Here is a 17,027-nt window from a genome sequence, read left to right as displayed (position 1 = left end):
TTGCTTTAATTTATGTTAAAAATTAAGATATCTTAAATTTTTATGCACTTCTTTCTCCCTCTTGCAGGAGAAGAGGATCAGCTCCCTGGATGCAGCTAACTCTCGGCTGATGAGTGCCCTCACTCAGGTGAAAGAGCGATACAGCATGCACAACCTCCGCAACGGCCTGTCGCCCACCAACCCCACCAAGCTCTCCATCACTGAGAACGGAGAGTTCAAGAACAGCAGCTGCTGATTGGTGCTCATGGACTTGATGAGCTGTGCCGATTGGTGCTCCAAGACAGATCACCAGCACCGATTGGTCGAGTTCAACACGGACAGAGTACCTAGACTACATGCCTAAACATACTGACTACTGTATACATGCGATTGCAATGAATGTCTGGTTATAAATGTATATAAACGTTACCTAATATTGGTTCTGTACAGAAATGCAACTGCAGAGTGTTTTGAAATTGCGTGGGAGAGTCGTGCGTAGCATCGGTTCTGTTTTTTTAAAATACTGATTTACGCATAAATGCAGATTTAAGATTGCAAAAAGATTTTTAATTATTGCCTAAGATATATGAAGGAGATGTACATATCTTAAAGTAAAATTGTTTTAAAAGAAAATATGAAGAAAAGCACATAGGTATCAGCCGTAGTTGTAAATGTCCTTAAGTTGCAGAATCTGACAGGCAGAGATAGATGAAAGGCAATTTTATGCACTCAGTTTTCTAACACAAATTTTCTATATATTTTTTTCTATTATTATTATTTTGTTCTAAGGTTATGACTGATTTTAGGTGACTAAAAGGACACAGATAAGCCAGCCAGAGTTCAATTGCAACAAATCTAGAACATGATATTCAATAAATTGAAATGCGTGTTCATAGATGTTACTAAAAAAATATGACTGAAGCAGTGGGTTTAATAAATTAAAATATTGAACGTAATTAACTAACTGAATTAATTTAACTGATTTTTTATTTCATTTTGATTGGTTATTTTACTGCCACTCAACCTAACTTAACTTTTTTTTCTTTTTTTCTTTCTTTCCTTTTTTTTTTGGCCCTATATCTGTTTTATGTATCTGACCAGAGTGCTGTGAAACCGCCAATCTACAGCCTCAGTGCCCTCTTTCTGATCCTGTTATTGTTTGTCAGCTGCTTTTATTGAAAGTCATTGTTTTTCCACTTTGTTCTCACTCTGTCCATATGAGTATCAATGCCTTTAACCTTTTGAGGCACAGAACTACCGTACTCCATGTTTGCTGTTCTCATAGCAATATATTTGATGGTCAGTCTCAAGGTTGAAAGCTGAGCATTGAATAAAGTTGGATTGTGGCCTCATTGATCCTGTTGTCTGTGTGTGACCTGAAACAGATTTATAATTTCTGCTTCCATTTATTTTGCTGTTATTGCACATTACCAAAAGAAGAGTCATTCCCATTAAAGATTATATTGTATTCATTTTTCTATTGTTTTATATTACATTATTTAAATAGTTTTCTACAGCAAAGATGCATTGTTGGTCAGAAGTGACATTAAAGACATTTACAATGGTTAAAAATATTTATTACAAATAAATGCTTGCACCAAATGAATAACAGAATTATTTCTGATGCATGATATGGAACCATAGATTTGCCATCTCCGGAATAAATTACATTTTCAAATACATTAAAATAGAAACATTTTAAACTGAAAAAATGTTTCAAAATATTATTGTTTTACTGTATTTTTATCAAATAAATAGCCTTGGTGAGCATAAGAGACTTATTACAAAAAGCAATCTTACTGATCCCAAACTTCTGCACTGTAGTGTATATATAAGAATGACAGTTTTCGAAATGATAGTTTTCATAATTGTACCCCAAAGTGGGTAGAATGTCATTTGGCCTTGAACAGGCCTACAAAATAATAATTTACTGTTTACTTAAAAATGTGTAACAATTAATTAAACTGCTATGAAAGTTTGTCATTGCCACTCTCCGGATGTAATATCTCCAACACATCAAAGCATCATGTATATCCATGGTAATGATAACCTAAAATTAACCTAGGGCCAAATAAATAGGAACTAACATTCAGTCAATAGTCATGCTAATTTTGACCCCAAAATCTATATGTGTTATCGATTATATTTATGCTTCAGTGAAACTGCGTCACAAGGATCGAGTTTTATTGGATTTTCTACGCTTTCACGGCTGCGTCACTTCCTGTGTTTTCTGCTCCGCTAGCTTTCCAGACAGACAGTGAAAGCTTTCCTGTAACATAGAGGCTTGTCTCAACATCGTGAGCGTTTTATTTGGATTCTTGCAAAAGGCCATTTGTCGGGTATGATACAAACGTAGAGAGGATCATCTTAAGTTGTATTTAATAATTTACCAATAATGTTATTATATGGCTTGGATATGGTTGCAGGAACCGGCTAGTTAATGTTAGCCCTTTCAGATTGCAGCAGACTAACTTACCTGCAAATATATAGCCAAGAAGCCTCTGTAGATGTTCATTTGTGTGTTTTAAATGTATGATTTTTCTTGTGCTGAGAGTTTAAAATTCTAACTACCAAAGTATCGAGTTGGATACAGTTATTCTTGCAGTAATTTTCTCTCTCTCTGTAATTTTGAAGTCAGCGCATGTTTATGTTTATCTGTGAGAAATGGGTAGATTCCAGTTTTCACCATATTATTTTCCTATGGGCGATTGATAATCTTCTTTTATTTTTTAATCGTTTTATAAATGTAATGCACGTTCACATGCAGGCTTTCAACTATGGCGGACATGAAGAACTTTTTGTATGCTTGGTGTGGAAAAAAGAAGCTAACGCCGAGCTATGACATCCGAGCAGCTGGAAATAAAAACAGACAAAAATTCTTGTGTGAGGTAAGAATAAGGCTGAGGCCTCTTAAAGTCATTAGCAAATTTTATATAAAAATACTTTAAATAAAAATGTTGTGTGTGTTTACATAAGGCGTTTTATTGTTGTAGTTGTTAACTGTTTTGAACCATGTTTCTTTAAGGTGCGTGTTGAAAGTTACAGTTACATTGGCATGGGTAATTCTACCAGCAAGAAGGATGCTCAGTCCAATGCAGCCCGAGATTTTGTGAATTATCTTGTTCGGATGAAAGAAGTTAGTCCTGGTGAAGTTCCTGCTCTTGGGGTCAGTATCACATCTGTGTTTACCAGTTCTACCTCGGCTCATGTGTTGTGAGGAGGGTCTGAGCTTACATTTATCCTTTTTTTTTTTTTTTTTTTTTTTTTTTTTCTCAGGTCAGCGTACCTGACGGAGGGAATGAGGAAGGTGGTGAATTTGGAAATCTCCCATCCAACTGTCCACTACCTCCACATCTTTCTATGAAGAAGGAATCAGATGGAGGTATTTTATATTATACCTAGAATCATCCAGTAATTAGTTGCTGTTGCTAACGAAACATCTGCTATAATGTAATATCAGTGTTGTAGATGTTGTTTAGATATCAGTGAGAAAGATCCCTTTTGGCCTCAGATTTGTGTAGTTATGACATCTAGCAGCAGAGTTTGGTCTGATTAGCTAACAAGCCACTTGTATTGACACACTGGTTTTATTTAAACCATTTATAAGATTGATTAAAAAAAAATGTTTAATGCTGTGTTCTTCCTGAATCTCAGAACCTCCTGAGGGTTCTGCACCTGTCCCTGGAGTCACAGGTTTGGGCTATTCTGGTTTTGGTAACACACAATGGGAGCGTGGAGCCAACATCCAGGAGTATTATTCCAAGAGAGATGAACAGGATGCAAAAGCGGTATGGTTATTATTATTATTATTATTTTTGCCTGTTTTTGACTACCATTATAGAAAGTTTCTGAGAGTTTAAGATATTTTTCCCACATTCCCAAGACCTTAGAAGCTGAGGAAGTTGATCTAAATGCTGGCCTGCATGGGAACTGGACTCTGGACAATGCAAAATCTCGTTTGAACCAGTTCTTTCAGAAGGAGAAGAACCAAACCGACTACAAGTACAGCCAAGTGGGGCCTGACCACAACAGGTCTGCACGTTCACATTTACTTCTATAGTAGATTATAGTTTAATTATAAGCCTCGTCGAAAATCAGGCTTTGCATCTAAATGTATTGTATCAAACGGTTTGTTTTTCTGCTGGACTGAAACAATGACAGAGAACTCCTTGATGTGTATATAACCTCAAGGAGATCTCAGACAACTAAAAGACTCAGATGGGATGTTACTTTTCAAAATCAACAATATTACATGGGTGAATCTTATGAAAATTGTCAAGCGCGTGTCCAGGTCATATTTCAGTCCAAACTCAAAAGAATAAATTATAGTAATGAAAATTGAATAGTATAAGAATAATATACTTAATTGATACAATTAAGATCACAATGCAATAAAACAAGTAAGATGGAGAAAAAAAAAATTATGCATATTTATTTACATTATTTAGGGGTGAAATGTAACCTGGACATGTTTTGTTTTGCCAGATTGACCCATATAGTATGTAATCTTAAAGGGGGCCAATAGAAAGACCAGAAATCACAACCTTAAACATGTGGGGAAAACATGTGACATGACTTAGGCTACACTAAGAGGTCACATGGTGAAGTATGTGATTGGTTGGGTTTCTAAGCAAAATAATATCTGGTTGTGATTTCTGGTGTCACTCATCCATCAGGGGTCAAGGCCTCCAGTACCTAGAAAGGAATAACGCCATGTTTAGAAGTCTGGCAGAAAAACAAACCTGCTCAGGATGGGTTGTCCTGTACGGACTCTGCTGAAATGTCACTCTGTTGATCGCGCGTGCTGTCCGGTTAAGAGGTCAGTTTGTGGAGTTTATTTGTGCTTAATTCTTGCAAAGGCACCTGTGGGCTAAATGTCATGTTGGGACATCTTGATTTTAAATCTAGCTCTGTTATAGGAGTTTTATTGCTGAGATGACAGTCTTTGTAAGACAACTGGGTAGGAGTAAGTATCCGAAAACCTTCCACATAATAAACTTTTAGGTCAAGGGCAAATAGTTTGACATCAGAGGCCGTGTCCATGCTAAAGCTTCCCTACTTTTCCAGAGGTTACTGCTCGTGAGCATGGCTCTACGAAGAAGCTGGCCGCCCAGTCATCTGCGCTGTCTGTTGTCCGTCAGCTTTACCATTTGGGGGTCATAGAAGCCTACACAGGACAGACCAAGAAGAAAGAAGGAGAGAGTGTGAGTTTTACACCCCAGTTAATCTATCTTCTGAGACCTGTCTGCTGACGGACTCTTCTGACTTCCTGATTTGGTTGCTGTGACAGGTGGATGTATATGAAGTCAATCTCAGTGATGATGTACAGCAGCAAATACGCAGTATTGTGCAGGAACTTGGCATCCTGATCCCTTCTCCTGTAAGTGATGGACAGAAAAGCTGCTTGACTTTGCATTACCAAGTAAGAATAAGTGCCAAAACGTTGTTGTGTGTCCTGTCTTAGCCTCAGGACCCCAACAGTCCAGTATCTCTGGTGCAAGGGAAGATGGCTCAGTTTGAGCCCTCACAAAGGCAGAGCATAGCAGGAGTGGTGCCGTGGTCTCCACCGCAGGTCAACTGGAACCCCTGGACCAGCTCCAACATTGACGAAGGACCGCTGGCATTTGTGAGTCTTGCTGTTCTAACTGAATGATAGCAAATAAAATTGATGTGATGTACTTCATACCACTGAAAGCCTATTGTGCTTTGGTTTGCAGTGTACCCCAGAACAGATCAGCACAGACCTGCTGCATGAGCTCAACTATCAGCTCGAACAGGACAAACATCTGCAGACGGTGAGATTAAAAACTGCCCTGAAAAATTGATGTTTTGTGGGTTTTAGTTAGTGTATTATATTTGAGGGCATTTTACTTTACAAAGCAAAGAAAAAGACAATAATACTAACTCCCCCATGATGGCAGTCAAGCAAAATATGTATGTGTATGTATATATACACACAAAAAATAGTGTGTACATAATTATATATTCTATTTTAAACCTTAGAAAGCATAGCTAGGCAACCTAGGCTGAGGATATTTATATGTTAAATGTTGGCGTACTAAACATGAATGAATGCACATTTAAAATGTACAGTTTTTCTCTTCTGCTCTGGGTGTGTGTTCACTACGGTGTGTGTGCACTTGGATGGGTTAAATCCAGAACACAAATTCAGAGTATGGGTCACCACAGTTGGCCACACGTCATGTCACTTCTGAAAAATGGACCTAAAATGTAAACAATGTTATGTCAGATGTTCAGAAAATGCATCATAATCATGTACAAGCCTTGGAATATATATCCTAAACCTAGTGTCCTGTTTCAATAGGAAGTATGTCAGTACCAAAAACTTCACATGCTTTAAACTTTTTATGTTTTATGGAATATTCAGCAAGCCTATTTTTTAGCTTTTAGTGTGAGCATTTTGCATATGTGAGAATTGTTGACGGGGTAAATGCATTTGGTTTTGTCAAATCAACTAAGCGCATGGTCTTTTTACAGATTCTCATGGAGCGAAGTCAGCTGCCAGTCAAGAATTTCAAAGAGCAAATCATATCCACCATTAACAAAAACCCAGTGGTCATTATTCGTGGAGCCACTGGCTGCGGAAAGACCACTCAGGTTCCTCAGTACATCTTGGATGAGTTCATACAGGCAGGCAGGGCATCTGAATGCAATATCATTGTTACGCAGGTGAGTCTCTTGAAATGCATATTGATTTTGTATGCTCGGTCACCATAAGTAGGCCAGTAATGTGACTAGCTATTGCTGCCTCTCATCCTTTCAGCCAAGACGGATCAGTGCTGTGTCAGTGTCTGAACGTGTATCATTCGAGAGAGGAGAGGAGGTGGGGAAAAGCTGTGGCTACAGTGTGCGCTTTGAGTCCGTCCTGCCCAGACCTCATGCCAGCATCCTCTTCTGCACAGTTGGTGCGTTTCACTTTATAATCTTTGACTGTGGCACACTGCACAGGGTTGGATGATAGAACTAAAAACGTCTTATTCACAGGGGTGTTGCTGAGGAAGCTGGAATCTGGTATCCGTGGCATAAGTCATGTGATTGTGGATGAAATCCATGAGAGGGACTTAAATGTAAGTCCAGTGTCTCACCATACCATATCAGCTTTAAATGGGTTAGAGAGGTTTAGACTCTCTCAACCTATACTGTCTCACTACAAGATGTTTTTCTGTACAGACTGATTTCCTGTTGGTAGTGTTGAGAGATGTGGTCCAGGCTTACCCTGATGTGCGCATCATCCTCATGTCTGCCACCATTGACACCACCATGTTTAGGGAATACTTTTTTAACTGTCCTATCATCGAGGTGCATGGACGTGCACATCCTGTGCAAGGTGAGGAGCACGTTTCACCAATGCAATGTGTTATAATGTTGTTTTAATTAGTTAATTTTAACATAATCACACATACTGGATGAAAAACAATGTAAAACACTGTTGAATTGGTTTCAACAACCTGAAAGCTTATTGTTTGTACGTTTATATATCTCCAGTGTATTTTCTAGAAGACTGCATTCAGATGGCTCAGTTCGTACCACCACCAATGGACCGGAAGAAAAAGGATAAAGATGAAGATGGTGGAGAGGAAGATGTATGTTTTTGTTTGTTTGTTTGTTATCATGTTTTCATAAAAATATTAAGCAGCACAGCTTTTAATAAGAAATCTTTCTTCTTGAGCACCAAATCAGAATGATTTCTGAAGGATATGAACAGCTGCATTTAACTCACTAAACTTTACTGTACAGCACTGATCAGATAAGTTTACTTAAATTGATCCTGGAAACGCTTTACTTTTCTACTTCTGTGTTCTGCAGGTGAACTGTAATGTCATCTGTGGATCTGAGTATACTGCTGAAACCAAGCGTGCCATGTCTCAGTTGAATGAGAAGGAAACTCCTTTCGAGCTCATTGAGGCTTTGCTGAAGTACATTGAAACACTGGAAGTACCAGGGGCTGTGCTAGTCTTCCTGCCAGGCTGGAACCTCATCTATTCCATGCAGAAATACCTGGAGATGAACCCACACTTCGGTCTGTAATGATATTCTGCTCACACACAAGCAAAATCTTTTTTCCAGATAGGTTTTTATCTCATGATCACTTAATATATCTCATAGTGATTCCTCCAATATTGTGTCCCTCAAAGGTGGACCTCGATACCGAATCCTGCCCCTTCACTCTCAGATCCCCAGGGAAGAACAGAGACGAGTGTTTGAGCCCACTCCTGAGGGTGTGACTAAGGTATGGAGATGTCTCACTGTGTAGTTTAGGAGCTGATATAATAAAGCATTTGATTGAAACAAATTTTGTGAATACACAACAGGTCATTTTGTCCACGAACATCGCTGAAACCAGCATTACTATCAACGATGTGGTCTTTGTCCTCGACTCCTGCAAGTAAGCAGCTTAAAGAGATAATTCACCCAAAAATTACACTTCACCCTCATGTCCAAACATGTATGACTTTCATTTGTGGAACACAAAATATAATTAAAGGTGCCTATTTTTGGATACCAACATTCTTCTTTGATGTAACGCAGAACATACAAAGTATTTTCTCTCTTCTCTATATGCCCCATTTTATGCACAAATGGTCTAAAATATCAACTATCTGTCATGCAGGCAGAAAATGAAGCTGTTCACTTCTCACAACAACATGACAAACTATGCCACAGTGTGGGCCTCCAAGACCAACCTTGAGCAGAGGAAGGGTCGAGCTGGCAGAGTCAGACCCGGCTTCTGCTTTCACCTGTGCAGCAGAGCTCGTTTTGAAAAGTATGAAATGTCATTCTTCAGTTGTACCAAAACCTCAGACAAAATCAGACATTTTCCGGAATGTTGATGATTGCAGTGATTGTTCCGCAGGCTGGAGACCCATATGACTCCTGAGATCTTCCGCACGCCCCTGCATGAAGTGGCCCTCAGCATTAAGCTACTGAGACTGGGTGCCATTGGGAATTTCTTGTCCAAAGCCATTGAGCCGCCTCCATTGGATGCCGTTATTGAAGCTGAACATACACTGAGAGGTACAGCTTCTGCTGTTATACATCTTAATTCTAATGATGTTGAAGTGAACCAAATCAAACAAGCCTGTGTTGTTCCCCAGAGCTGGATGCTCTAGACTGTAATGATGAGCTGACTCCACTGGGACGCATTCTGGCCAAACTGCCCATCGAACCACGTCTGGGAAAGATGATGATCATAGGATGCATATTTAAGTAAGTTCATTCATCCAACCTTGGCTGGTTATGAAATGGGTGAATCACACAAACCTGTCAAGAACTTACAGCTCATACTTAACCCTAAAAAGAAGTAATAAAGTAAAGAAAAAATATTATGGGAAAGAATATTTCTAAATGCTTATACACTAATGTTCAAAGGTTTGGAGTCAGTAGGATTAAGGTTTTTGAAAGTATTCTGTATGATCACAAAGATTGTTTATTTTTATAAATGCAATGTTAAATATTATTGATGTTTTTACTGTCACTCTTGAGCAATTTAATGTGTCCTTGCTGAATGTGTGTATAAATGTTTACATATGTGTATTACATAATCTTACCTTTTTTATTAGCCGTTTCCCCCCCATAAATTACCTGTTGATTTATTTGTGTTTGTTGTTTAGTGTTGGAGATGCCTTGTGCACTATCTCAGCTGCAGCGTGTTTCCCTGAGCCCTTCATCAACGAGGGTAAACGCCTCGGATTTGTTCATAGGAACTTTGCGGGCTCACGTTTCTCAGATCACGTTGCCTTACTCTCTGTCTTCCAGGCCTGGGATGAAGTCCGGTGAGTCCAGATGCCATTGTGCTAAATCTGGAGACCTTTTAATGTTTTTTGTTGTTGTTTTAACATTCTGGTTTATTGAGGGATTCGCAATAGAAATACATTTCTCATTTGCCAGGATGGGAGGTGAGGATGCAGAGATCCGGTTTTGTGAGCACAAGAGGCTGAACATGCCCACTTTGAGGATGACTTGGGAGGCCAAGGTCCAGCTGAAAGACATTCTTGTCAATGTCGGCTTCCCTGAAGGTTAAGCCGTGCTTCTTAATGCACTTCCATGTAGTGCTACGGTTTATTTCAGTCCTCAGATGTTATTTAGAGAGATTCATAGTGGATTTTTGGCTTTTCCGTTTCTTGTAGAGTGCCTCCTGAATCAGGTGTTTAACGCTGTGGGACCAGACAATAACTTGGATGTGGTGATCTCTCTGCTGACGTTTGGCTCTTACCCAAATGTGTGTTACCACAAAGAGAAAAGGAAGATCCTGACCACCGAGGGGCGAAGTGCTCTCATTCACAAATCCTCAGTCAACTGTCCTTTCAGCAGCCACGATATGGTGTATCCATCTCCTTTTTTTGTCTTTGGTGAAAAGGTTGGTTTGAAAGTCTAGCTTTAAACTACTATTTTTTTTTTTTTTTTTTTTTTTTTTCAATTTTTGCTCCATTTATACTCAATTTAATGCAGACTTTAGTTACACCACAGCCATGAACCATGATTTTCAACTTGCTAATCAGTTGCAGATAATATATTAGGGGGTGGAACGTTCTTATTCAAATATTAGAATCCAATTTTATATATTAGAATCCAGTCCAATCAAATGTATATAGTCCAATTAAAATATCTGATTGGAGTATATAGTGCAAGACAGAGAGAAACTGTACATTTTTAAATGCATACACTACCAATCCAAAGTTTGGGTTTGAGATTTTTAGTCCATTTATCTTTAGCATTGACCCATTCAAAAATACAAAACATTGATTTCTATTTGTAATTCATTCCTGTGACATTTGGTAAGTTTGAATGTGTACTTGGTGAATAAGTATAAGTGTAAATTTCTAAAAAAAAAAAAAAGACTCCTGACTTTGAATGGTGATGTATATCATCTCCTAAAAGTTATTTTTGTCAGCTTTTAGGAAAATGCAAGTATGATTTTGTCTTTTGTGATTATAGATCCGAACTCGAGCCATTTCTGCCAAAGGAATGACTCTTGTCAGTCCTCTTCAGCTTCTTCTGTTCGGCTCGAAGAAGATCACCTCAAATGGAGAAGTTGTTGAGCTTGATGACTGGTATGTGTTTCATTAAGATGAACCATAAACAACAAAAATAAGTGCTCTGGAATTCTTGAGTCAGGAATCCTGGAAGCAAGCCAAATATTTGCATGGAAGCCAACAAGAATAGTTTTCCAGTGATAATGCAGAATATTCCTTCCTTCTGCAGGATCAAATTGAAGATTCCCCATGATGTAGCCGGTGGTGTGGTGGCCCTGAGGGCACTGGTGGAAGCCCTGGTGGTGGAGGTGACCAAAGACCCAGAATACATCAGAAATTTGGATCCCAACAATGAGCGCTTGCTGAACGTCATTCGGCTTGTGTCTAGACCCTCATCAGCGGGCATCAACCTTATGGCCGCCAACCCACGGTGAGATCATTGATCCCATACATTTAATTGGCTTATTTGGGATGAAGCTTTCTTATGGAACTCTTTTGAAATTGAGATGTTAATTGTATTGTTTTAACAAATCGTTTTATTTATTTATTTATTTTATTTTATAGCTTTGGAGATGGTCCTCGTCCACCAAAGATGGCACGTACTGACTTTGGAGGGGGCGGAGAGTTCAGGGGCCGTGGAGGAGGTGGATCCTGGTCTGGTGGAGGATATAGAGGCGGAGGAGGCGGCTTCAGAGGGTCTGGAGGGTATCGTGGAGGCGGGGGTGGATACAGGGGGTCTGGTGGATACAGAGGATCTAATGGAGGTGGAGGATACAGGGGAAGTGGAGGAGGAGGATATGGAGGGAGGGGAAACAGAGGTGGCTGGGGAGGAAACCGGGGTGGTTATTAAAGCTAAATATCTGAACAAGGATATCTTTGAGAAGGTAGAAAGTTATGTTTTGAGTTTTGTTTCTTTGTGTTAATCAGTCCTTTCCAGGGTTTTTTTTTTGTGTGTGTATAAGAAAGCATGAAAAAGTTGAACCATGACTGTCATCTAATAACAGTTATTAAAATAACTATTTGTGACCAATGATGTTTACTCATTTTTTAATAGATGTCAAATACATTTTAAGTGATGTATTATAATGAAATAATTTTTTTTATTATTTTGAATAATTTCTTTATGATATTTAAAATATGGGTCTTTTTGATCTCTCTCATGCCCTGTAAGAATTAAGTTCACTGACAATCAAACCACAAAGTTACTGGTGGGAATTAAAATCTCAGTTTCCAGATGTGTGGTTGTGCAGCAATGTGTTTTTTTTTTCTATTTGGATTGAGCAACATTTTGTTCCCTAAAGCAAACAACTCAGTTTAGAAATATGCATTTTAAGAAAATAATGTGAAATAAGCAAACTGTTTGTATGTAATAATATTGGATTGCTGACTGATAAATGCATGAATATTTTACTTTAATATTTACATTATTTCAGTTTCTCAGAATCCAGTGTCTTTCCAAAGATCACAAAATACAAAATGACATTTTTGCAGCTGGAAAAGCATGGCTATAAAACGGTGTACCACACAAGAGTTTTGGAACACTGAGTGAAAAGTATAAAGCAAGTTTATCCTTTTGCTCTTTTTTTTCTCTCTCCCTTTTTTTTTCTCCATGTACATTCTGTTTCGGAACATGCAATACATTTATATAGTGATATTTGAGCAACTGTAAATTATTTTTGGCTATATTAAATATCAAGGTTTAAGCCTCTAGATTTACATTTTGTTTTATGTAATTGTAGTCTTTGGTGCGTAAAATTAAAATGCTGGCAAAATATTTTATGTATATTAGATACATATTGTTTAAATAAACTATTCCTATAAATGATTTAAATGACTGCCACATATCTATTGTTTATGGGGTTTGTTTATAATGTTTTTTTGGCTTACGGCAGAGGCGTTTGCTAATAATTACCGATAGAGGGCGCTTTAAATCAGAAGTAGAGTATTCATAAACCAGTGGTTCCCAACCTTTTTCAACTCGCGGCCCACACAACCAAACACGTATGTTTGCGCGGCCCACTTCAAAAAAAATTAACTGACCCCGCTATTGTTGGGTTAATAACTTAGTACTCAGAAGCTAGATTGTTAACTGTATTTATTGAATGAACTAGGGCTGTGCGATTTGGACAAAAAAAAACTATCGGGATTTCTTTGATCAATTTTGCGATTGTGACACACACCGATATGCTTTTACAGTCATAAATGCATTCTGGATTAATTTGAAACATATTTCCAAACGAAAACCAATTAGAGCTTTATCAAAAAGTTGTAACGTCTCTAGAACAGACATAAGTCAAAATTATCACTATAGTAAAGATGTAACAAAATGTATAGACTTATGGCAAAAAAAAAAAATCCCATGTACAGGGACTTTTTTTTCTTTTTTGCCATGCATTGTTCATAGAGCTCATTAATTGTAGCGGTGCCTCAGGTGTTTGCAGTGTGTATACAGTATGTGTATGCGGTCAGCAGCGAAAGCGCATAAAAATAACGTGAAAGCACATTAAAATAATGCACGAGTGCGAATCTCTCTGTTCGCACGAAGATTTCCTTTGCTCTGTCACAAAACCAGACGTGCTTGCTCAGATACACGCTGCTCTGCGCGGAGAGAGTGTGCACTTAAAACGTGTCTCTTCTCACTTAAACTGCGTCCTGTGCACTCACAATTCTCTCTTTGCTCTGTTAGATATTAATTATTTTCGCACGTTTTTATTTCTAGCCTTTTACCGCGTGCAGTGTGAACGCTCTGATCCGTTTACATGGGCTCGGAAAAAAGGCGCATCACAGAAGGTGTGTGAACCTGGAAATAGGCATATGCCCAGTCTGTTCTCGCGCTAGGCGCAATGCATTCTGATTGGATCGGATAGCATACTACGGGAGGTCAGGGCCGTGGAAAATCGTGCTATAAAGCGATTTAGAAATCGCGCACGCTCAAATCGTGATTTTATGACGATTTCTTTTAATCGCACAGCCCTAGAATGGACTGGAAATTAACAGAAAATAATTGGCGGCCCACCTGCAATACCACCGCGGCCCACTAGGGGGCCGCGGACCACAGGTTGAAAACGACACTGTCATAAACGATTAGAGAGCCTCTGGATGTTCCCATCAATGATATTACCATTAAAAAAACATGTAATTGCTTGTTTTAATTAAACTCTAATTGACTAACCTAAACTGCAAATATAGTTGTCTCAATATTGAAAATAAAACCACCAATTCTGTACACTCTTACTTATAACTCCTCGTCTTATTGCTACTTTAACATTTTTCTACAAATTACACTACATCTGATTTACTCAAAAAAGCTAATTTTGCACTACAGCAAGATCCCAGAGGATTGGAATATGTCTGAGGAGAATGTAGTCGTAGCCTCTGGGTAAAATGAGAGAATGCATGTCTCTTATATCCTGGATAGACTAAATCTCCTTCGAGAACAATTGCTGATGAATGTGTTCAAAGTTTGAAGGTAGCAGTGAGGCAATCCACATCCAGGGCATGCCTGAGCTTGATGCAGCAGTATGGGGGGTAGGAACGAGTATTTGACAAAGTGTTGAGACTCATTTCTCATTTTAACAGGAATAAATCTAGCCCTCATTTCCCCCGTGCTGGATATAGTAAGACATGGCGACTGATTTATAGAAGTCTAGTACACAGCTGACTGCTGATTGCAAGGTCAAAGGTTATATAATGCTGCTAGACATCAAAATTCTTAGCTCAAAAATATATAAACATATTTTTGCTTTTATGAGGGAAATGTAAACAAATTTATTTCCAACTGAGTTAATTATATTTTATAGAGAAATTAAACCAATTAATCTCCACTGATTGATTGTCTTGATAAACACCCAAGTTTTGTTCTTTGATGACTATTTGATTAAATCTTAATAGTATTATCTAAGGAATGTGTCTGAAGACTGGATCTGAAGATGGTCTTTCTGCTCACTGCCAGTCTGAAACACTCACTAGGCTCATGGAGATTATCAGATACAATATCTGCTGTAGCTCGTATCAATGCCACACATACCTTTTTAGATAATTCAGTACACCAGCTCTCTCTTTCCAATCAATCCATGCAGCAAACTTTATTTGGGAATATCCAATGCGAAAAGAAAGGACAGTTCAGTGTGATATGAATTGAGAAAAAAATAAAATACATTGCCAAAATAGCCAGCACTATCTTTTATTTCTATGTGTTAATGTATTTATTTGTTTTACTATGACTAACTGTAACTTGTTATTTTATTTTATTTTATTACTGTTTATTTCTGTAAAGCCTTTGGGTTTGCTTATAGCGATTAGGATCTATGCTTATTTGCATTAAAAATAGTTTGCATATTATTATTTTGCATAAAGTAAATTTTGAGGTAATATATATCAAACATGGAATAAAAAAATAAGCTAGTTTTTAGCGATGTGAAACCTTTGAATATGCTAGCTGCATTGAAAAAAAGTTGATTTTGAGGTAAGATATGACAGAAAATCTCATATAATACCCATACCTAAAAACACGAGTCTGAAGGATTTATCTTAAAATAGATGGAACGAATGTGGGAGGAACTTTAACATGAATATCTACACATCTTAGAAAAAATGCTGGTAAAATATTAATAAACAGACCACAAAATGTTACTCTCAGCTATTTAAAGTTGTCGGATACAGCCTTGCCTGGTAGAGTAAGTATATATAACCTTGCTCTTTGACCCCACTGCTCACAGCAAGCAACGGCTATCATCTATTAGTTATTCATAGCACGGGGGGGATTCATCCAGAAAGTGAGTCTCTTTGAAAATACCTCATGATAACTGTGAAGGTGGAAAACACAGAAAAGTGTTTAAATGAAGACAGCTTTAATTACCCTGCTGAACAGCATGCCTACATATGGACAGCTTATTTCGGGGATTTTCTGATGACGAATCAACAATCAAGCTTTGGTTTAAAACACATATTTGTTTACGGATAATTAGTGGTCGCTACGTTGAGAATCTATGAGGTATGGAATTCTGTCCCAACCCACTCCTGGAGTTGACTGGGAAACTGACCAATCGGAAAGGTGCAAAGCTCATGTCGCTTTCGCCACGCCCACTCATGCCTCCCATTTGGATTTGCCTTGTTTAGAGGGTCGGCGGTCCATCAAAGCATCCTTCAGGCGGAAGTAGACGTAGGGATTTTTTTTGTGGATGTACTTTGACTTGCGCACTAGCAGCCAGGGTGTAGTCGCAAATAACTCAATTTCTCCAAAAGTTTTTTTTTCACATGGCGGTGGTTACAAAACACTAATAAAGTGAAGGTTTGCAAGAGAGAAGTCGCGAGGAGATTAAGCCACAACTATCGCTTTTTGGAGTTGAAGCGATTACCACCATTTTCCGCATGAGTTTATTTATTAAACCACAAACTCGGTAGCTTGCGAGTTACCGCAAACTTTTTAAGGGATCAGGACAGTGACGGTAGCTACTTAAGGCGCGTGAAAAAAAGGATACAATGTCGCTTTTTAGCTGTTTGTTATTATGGACTTTGTGGGCAGCGTGCAGTCATGGAGCGATGGATGAATGTACAGACGAGTCCGATCGGCCTCAGCGCTGCATGCCAGAGTTTGTTAACGCCGCTTTCAATGTAACCGTAGTGGCCACGAACACTTGCGGCTCGCCGCCTGAAGAATACTGTTTACAGACCGGGGTAACGGGAGTCACTAAATCATGCCACATTTGCGATGCCGGAGACCCCAGAAACTACCACGGCGCTGGTTTTCTCACCGATTACAACACCCAGTCGGATACCACCTGGTGGCAAAGTCAGACTATGTTAGCGGGCATCCAGTACCCGGACTCCATCAACCTCACCCTTCACCTGGGTAGGCAGCTCTCTCTTGTATTCTCGTCAAATTGTGTTTCAGAGTCACGAAAATGTTGTTTTCCTGCGCTATAAGGAAAAGTTGTTCTGGTGTTATGACGATTAAGTCGATTTAGGATGTGTTATTTAAAGTCATCTCTGTTTCACTAGTAGCTATTCATTAGATATAAGTCACTAAATGTTTGTATTCGTTGCGTACTATAA

At 38.6% G+C, this 17,027-nt stretch overlaps 3 protein-coding genes across 10 annotated transcripts in view; all 3 read left to right on the top strand.

Annotated features, from left to right (window-relative positions):
• rasal2 (RAS protein activator like 2) overlaps positions 1 to 1,335 on the top strand; it is a 78,377-nt gene extending 77,042 nt beyond the window's left edge. For 6 of the 7 annotated variants that reach the window (XM_059563459.1, XM_059563460.1, XM_059563457.1 and 3 more), the window contains one exon: positions 68 to 1,335. In XM_059563459.1, the coding sequence (XP_059419442.1) occupies positions 68 to 235 (168 nt within the window). In that variant the 3' untranslated portion in view covers positions 236 to 1,335. The remainder of the gene's footprint in view (positions 1 to 67) is intronic. The other variant, XM_059563458.1, reaches the window with a different exon arrangement.
• Positions 1,336 to 2,182: 847 nt separating this feature from the next.
• On the top strand, positions 2,183 to 12,565 carry dhx9 (DEAH (Asp-Glu-Ala-His) box helicase 9). 2 transcript variants are annotated; one of them, XM_059563454.1, is made up of 28 exons: positions 2,183 to 2,318; positions 2,747 to 2,867; positions 3,005 to 3,145; positions 3,256 to 3,361; positions 3,634 to 3,767; positions 3,863 to 4,011; positions 4,899 to 4,945; positions 5,047 to 5,183; positions 5,270 to 5,359; positions 5,444 to 5,605; positions 5,697 to 5,774; positions 6,478 to 6,669; positions 6,764 to 6,905; positions 6,985 to 7,067; positions 7,171 to 7,327; positions 7,486 to 7,583; positions 7,807 to 8,020; positions 8,136 to 8,230; positions 8,313 to 8,386; positions 8,612 to 8,764; positions 8,855 to 9,015; positions 9,096 to 9,207; positions 9,612 to 9,773; positions 9,889 to 10,016; positions 10,128 to 10,357; positions 10,936 to 11,051; positions 11,203 to 11,403; positions 11,538 to 12,565. In XM_059563454.1, the coding sequence occupies exons 2-28, from the start codon at positions 2,757 to 2,759 to the stop codon at positions 11,821 to 11,823; spliced, it is 3,759 nt and encodes a 1,252-aa protein (XP_059419437.1). In that variant the 5' UTR covers positions 2,183 to 2,318; positions 2,747 to 2,756; the 3' UTR covers positions 11,824 to 12,565. The 2 variants fall into 2 exon arrangements, with proteins under 2 accessions (XP_059419437.1, XP_059419438.1); XM_059563455.1 differs by lacking the exons at positions 2,183 to 2,318; positions 2,747 to 2,867; positions 3,005 to 3,145; positions 3,256 to 3,361; positions 3,634 to 3,767 and adding an exon at positions 4,656 to 4,798 and having other exon boundaries at positions 3,875 to 4,011.
• A 3,549-nt stretch (positions 12,566 to 16,114) lies between these two features.
• lamc1 (laminin, gamma 1) overlaps positions 16,115 to 17,027 on the top strand; it is a 56,738-nt gene continuing 55,825 nt past the window's right edge. Inside the window, exon 1 of the mRNA XM_059563453.1 lies at positions 16,115 to 16,824. Within this exon, the coding sequence (XP_059419436.1) occupies positions 16,455 to 16,824 (370 nt within the window). The 5' untranslated portion in view covers positions 16,115 to 16,454. The remainder of the gene's footprint in view (positions 16,825 to 17,027) is intronic.

The sequence above is a fragment of the Carassius carassius genome, chromosome 12, assembly GCF_963082965.1.
Source record: "Carassius carassius chromosome 12, fCarCar2.1, whole genome shotgun sequence".
Lineage (NCBI taxonomy): Eukaryota > Metazoa > Chordata > Actinopteri > Cypriniformes > Cyprinidae > Carassius > Carassius carassius.
Note: the sequence above shows the minus strand (reverse complement) of the source record. Positions and strands in the feature narration are given on the sequence as shown.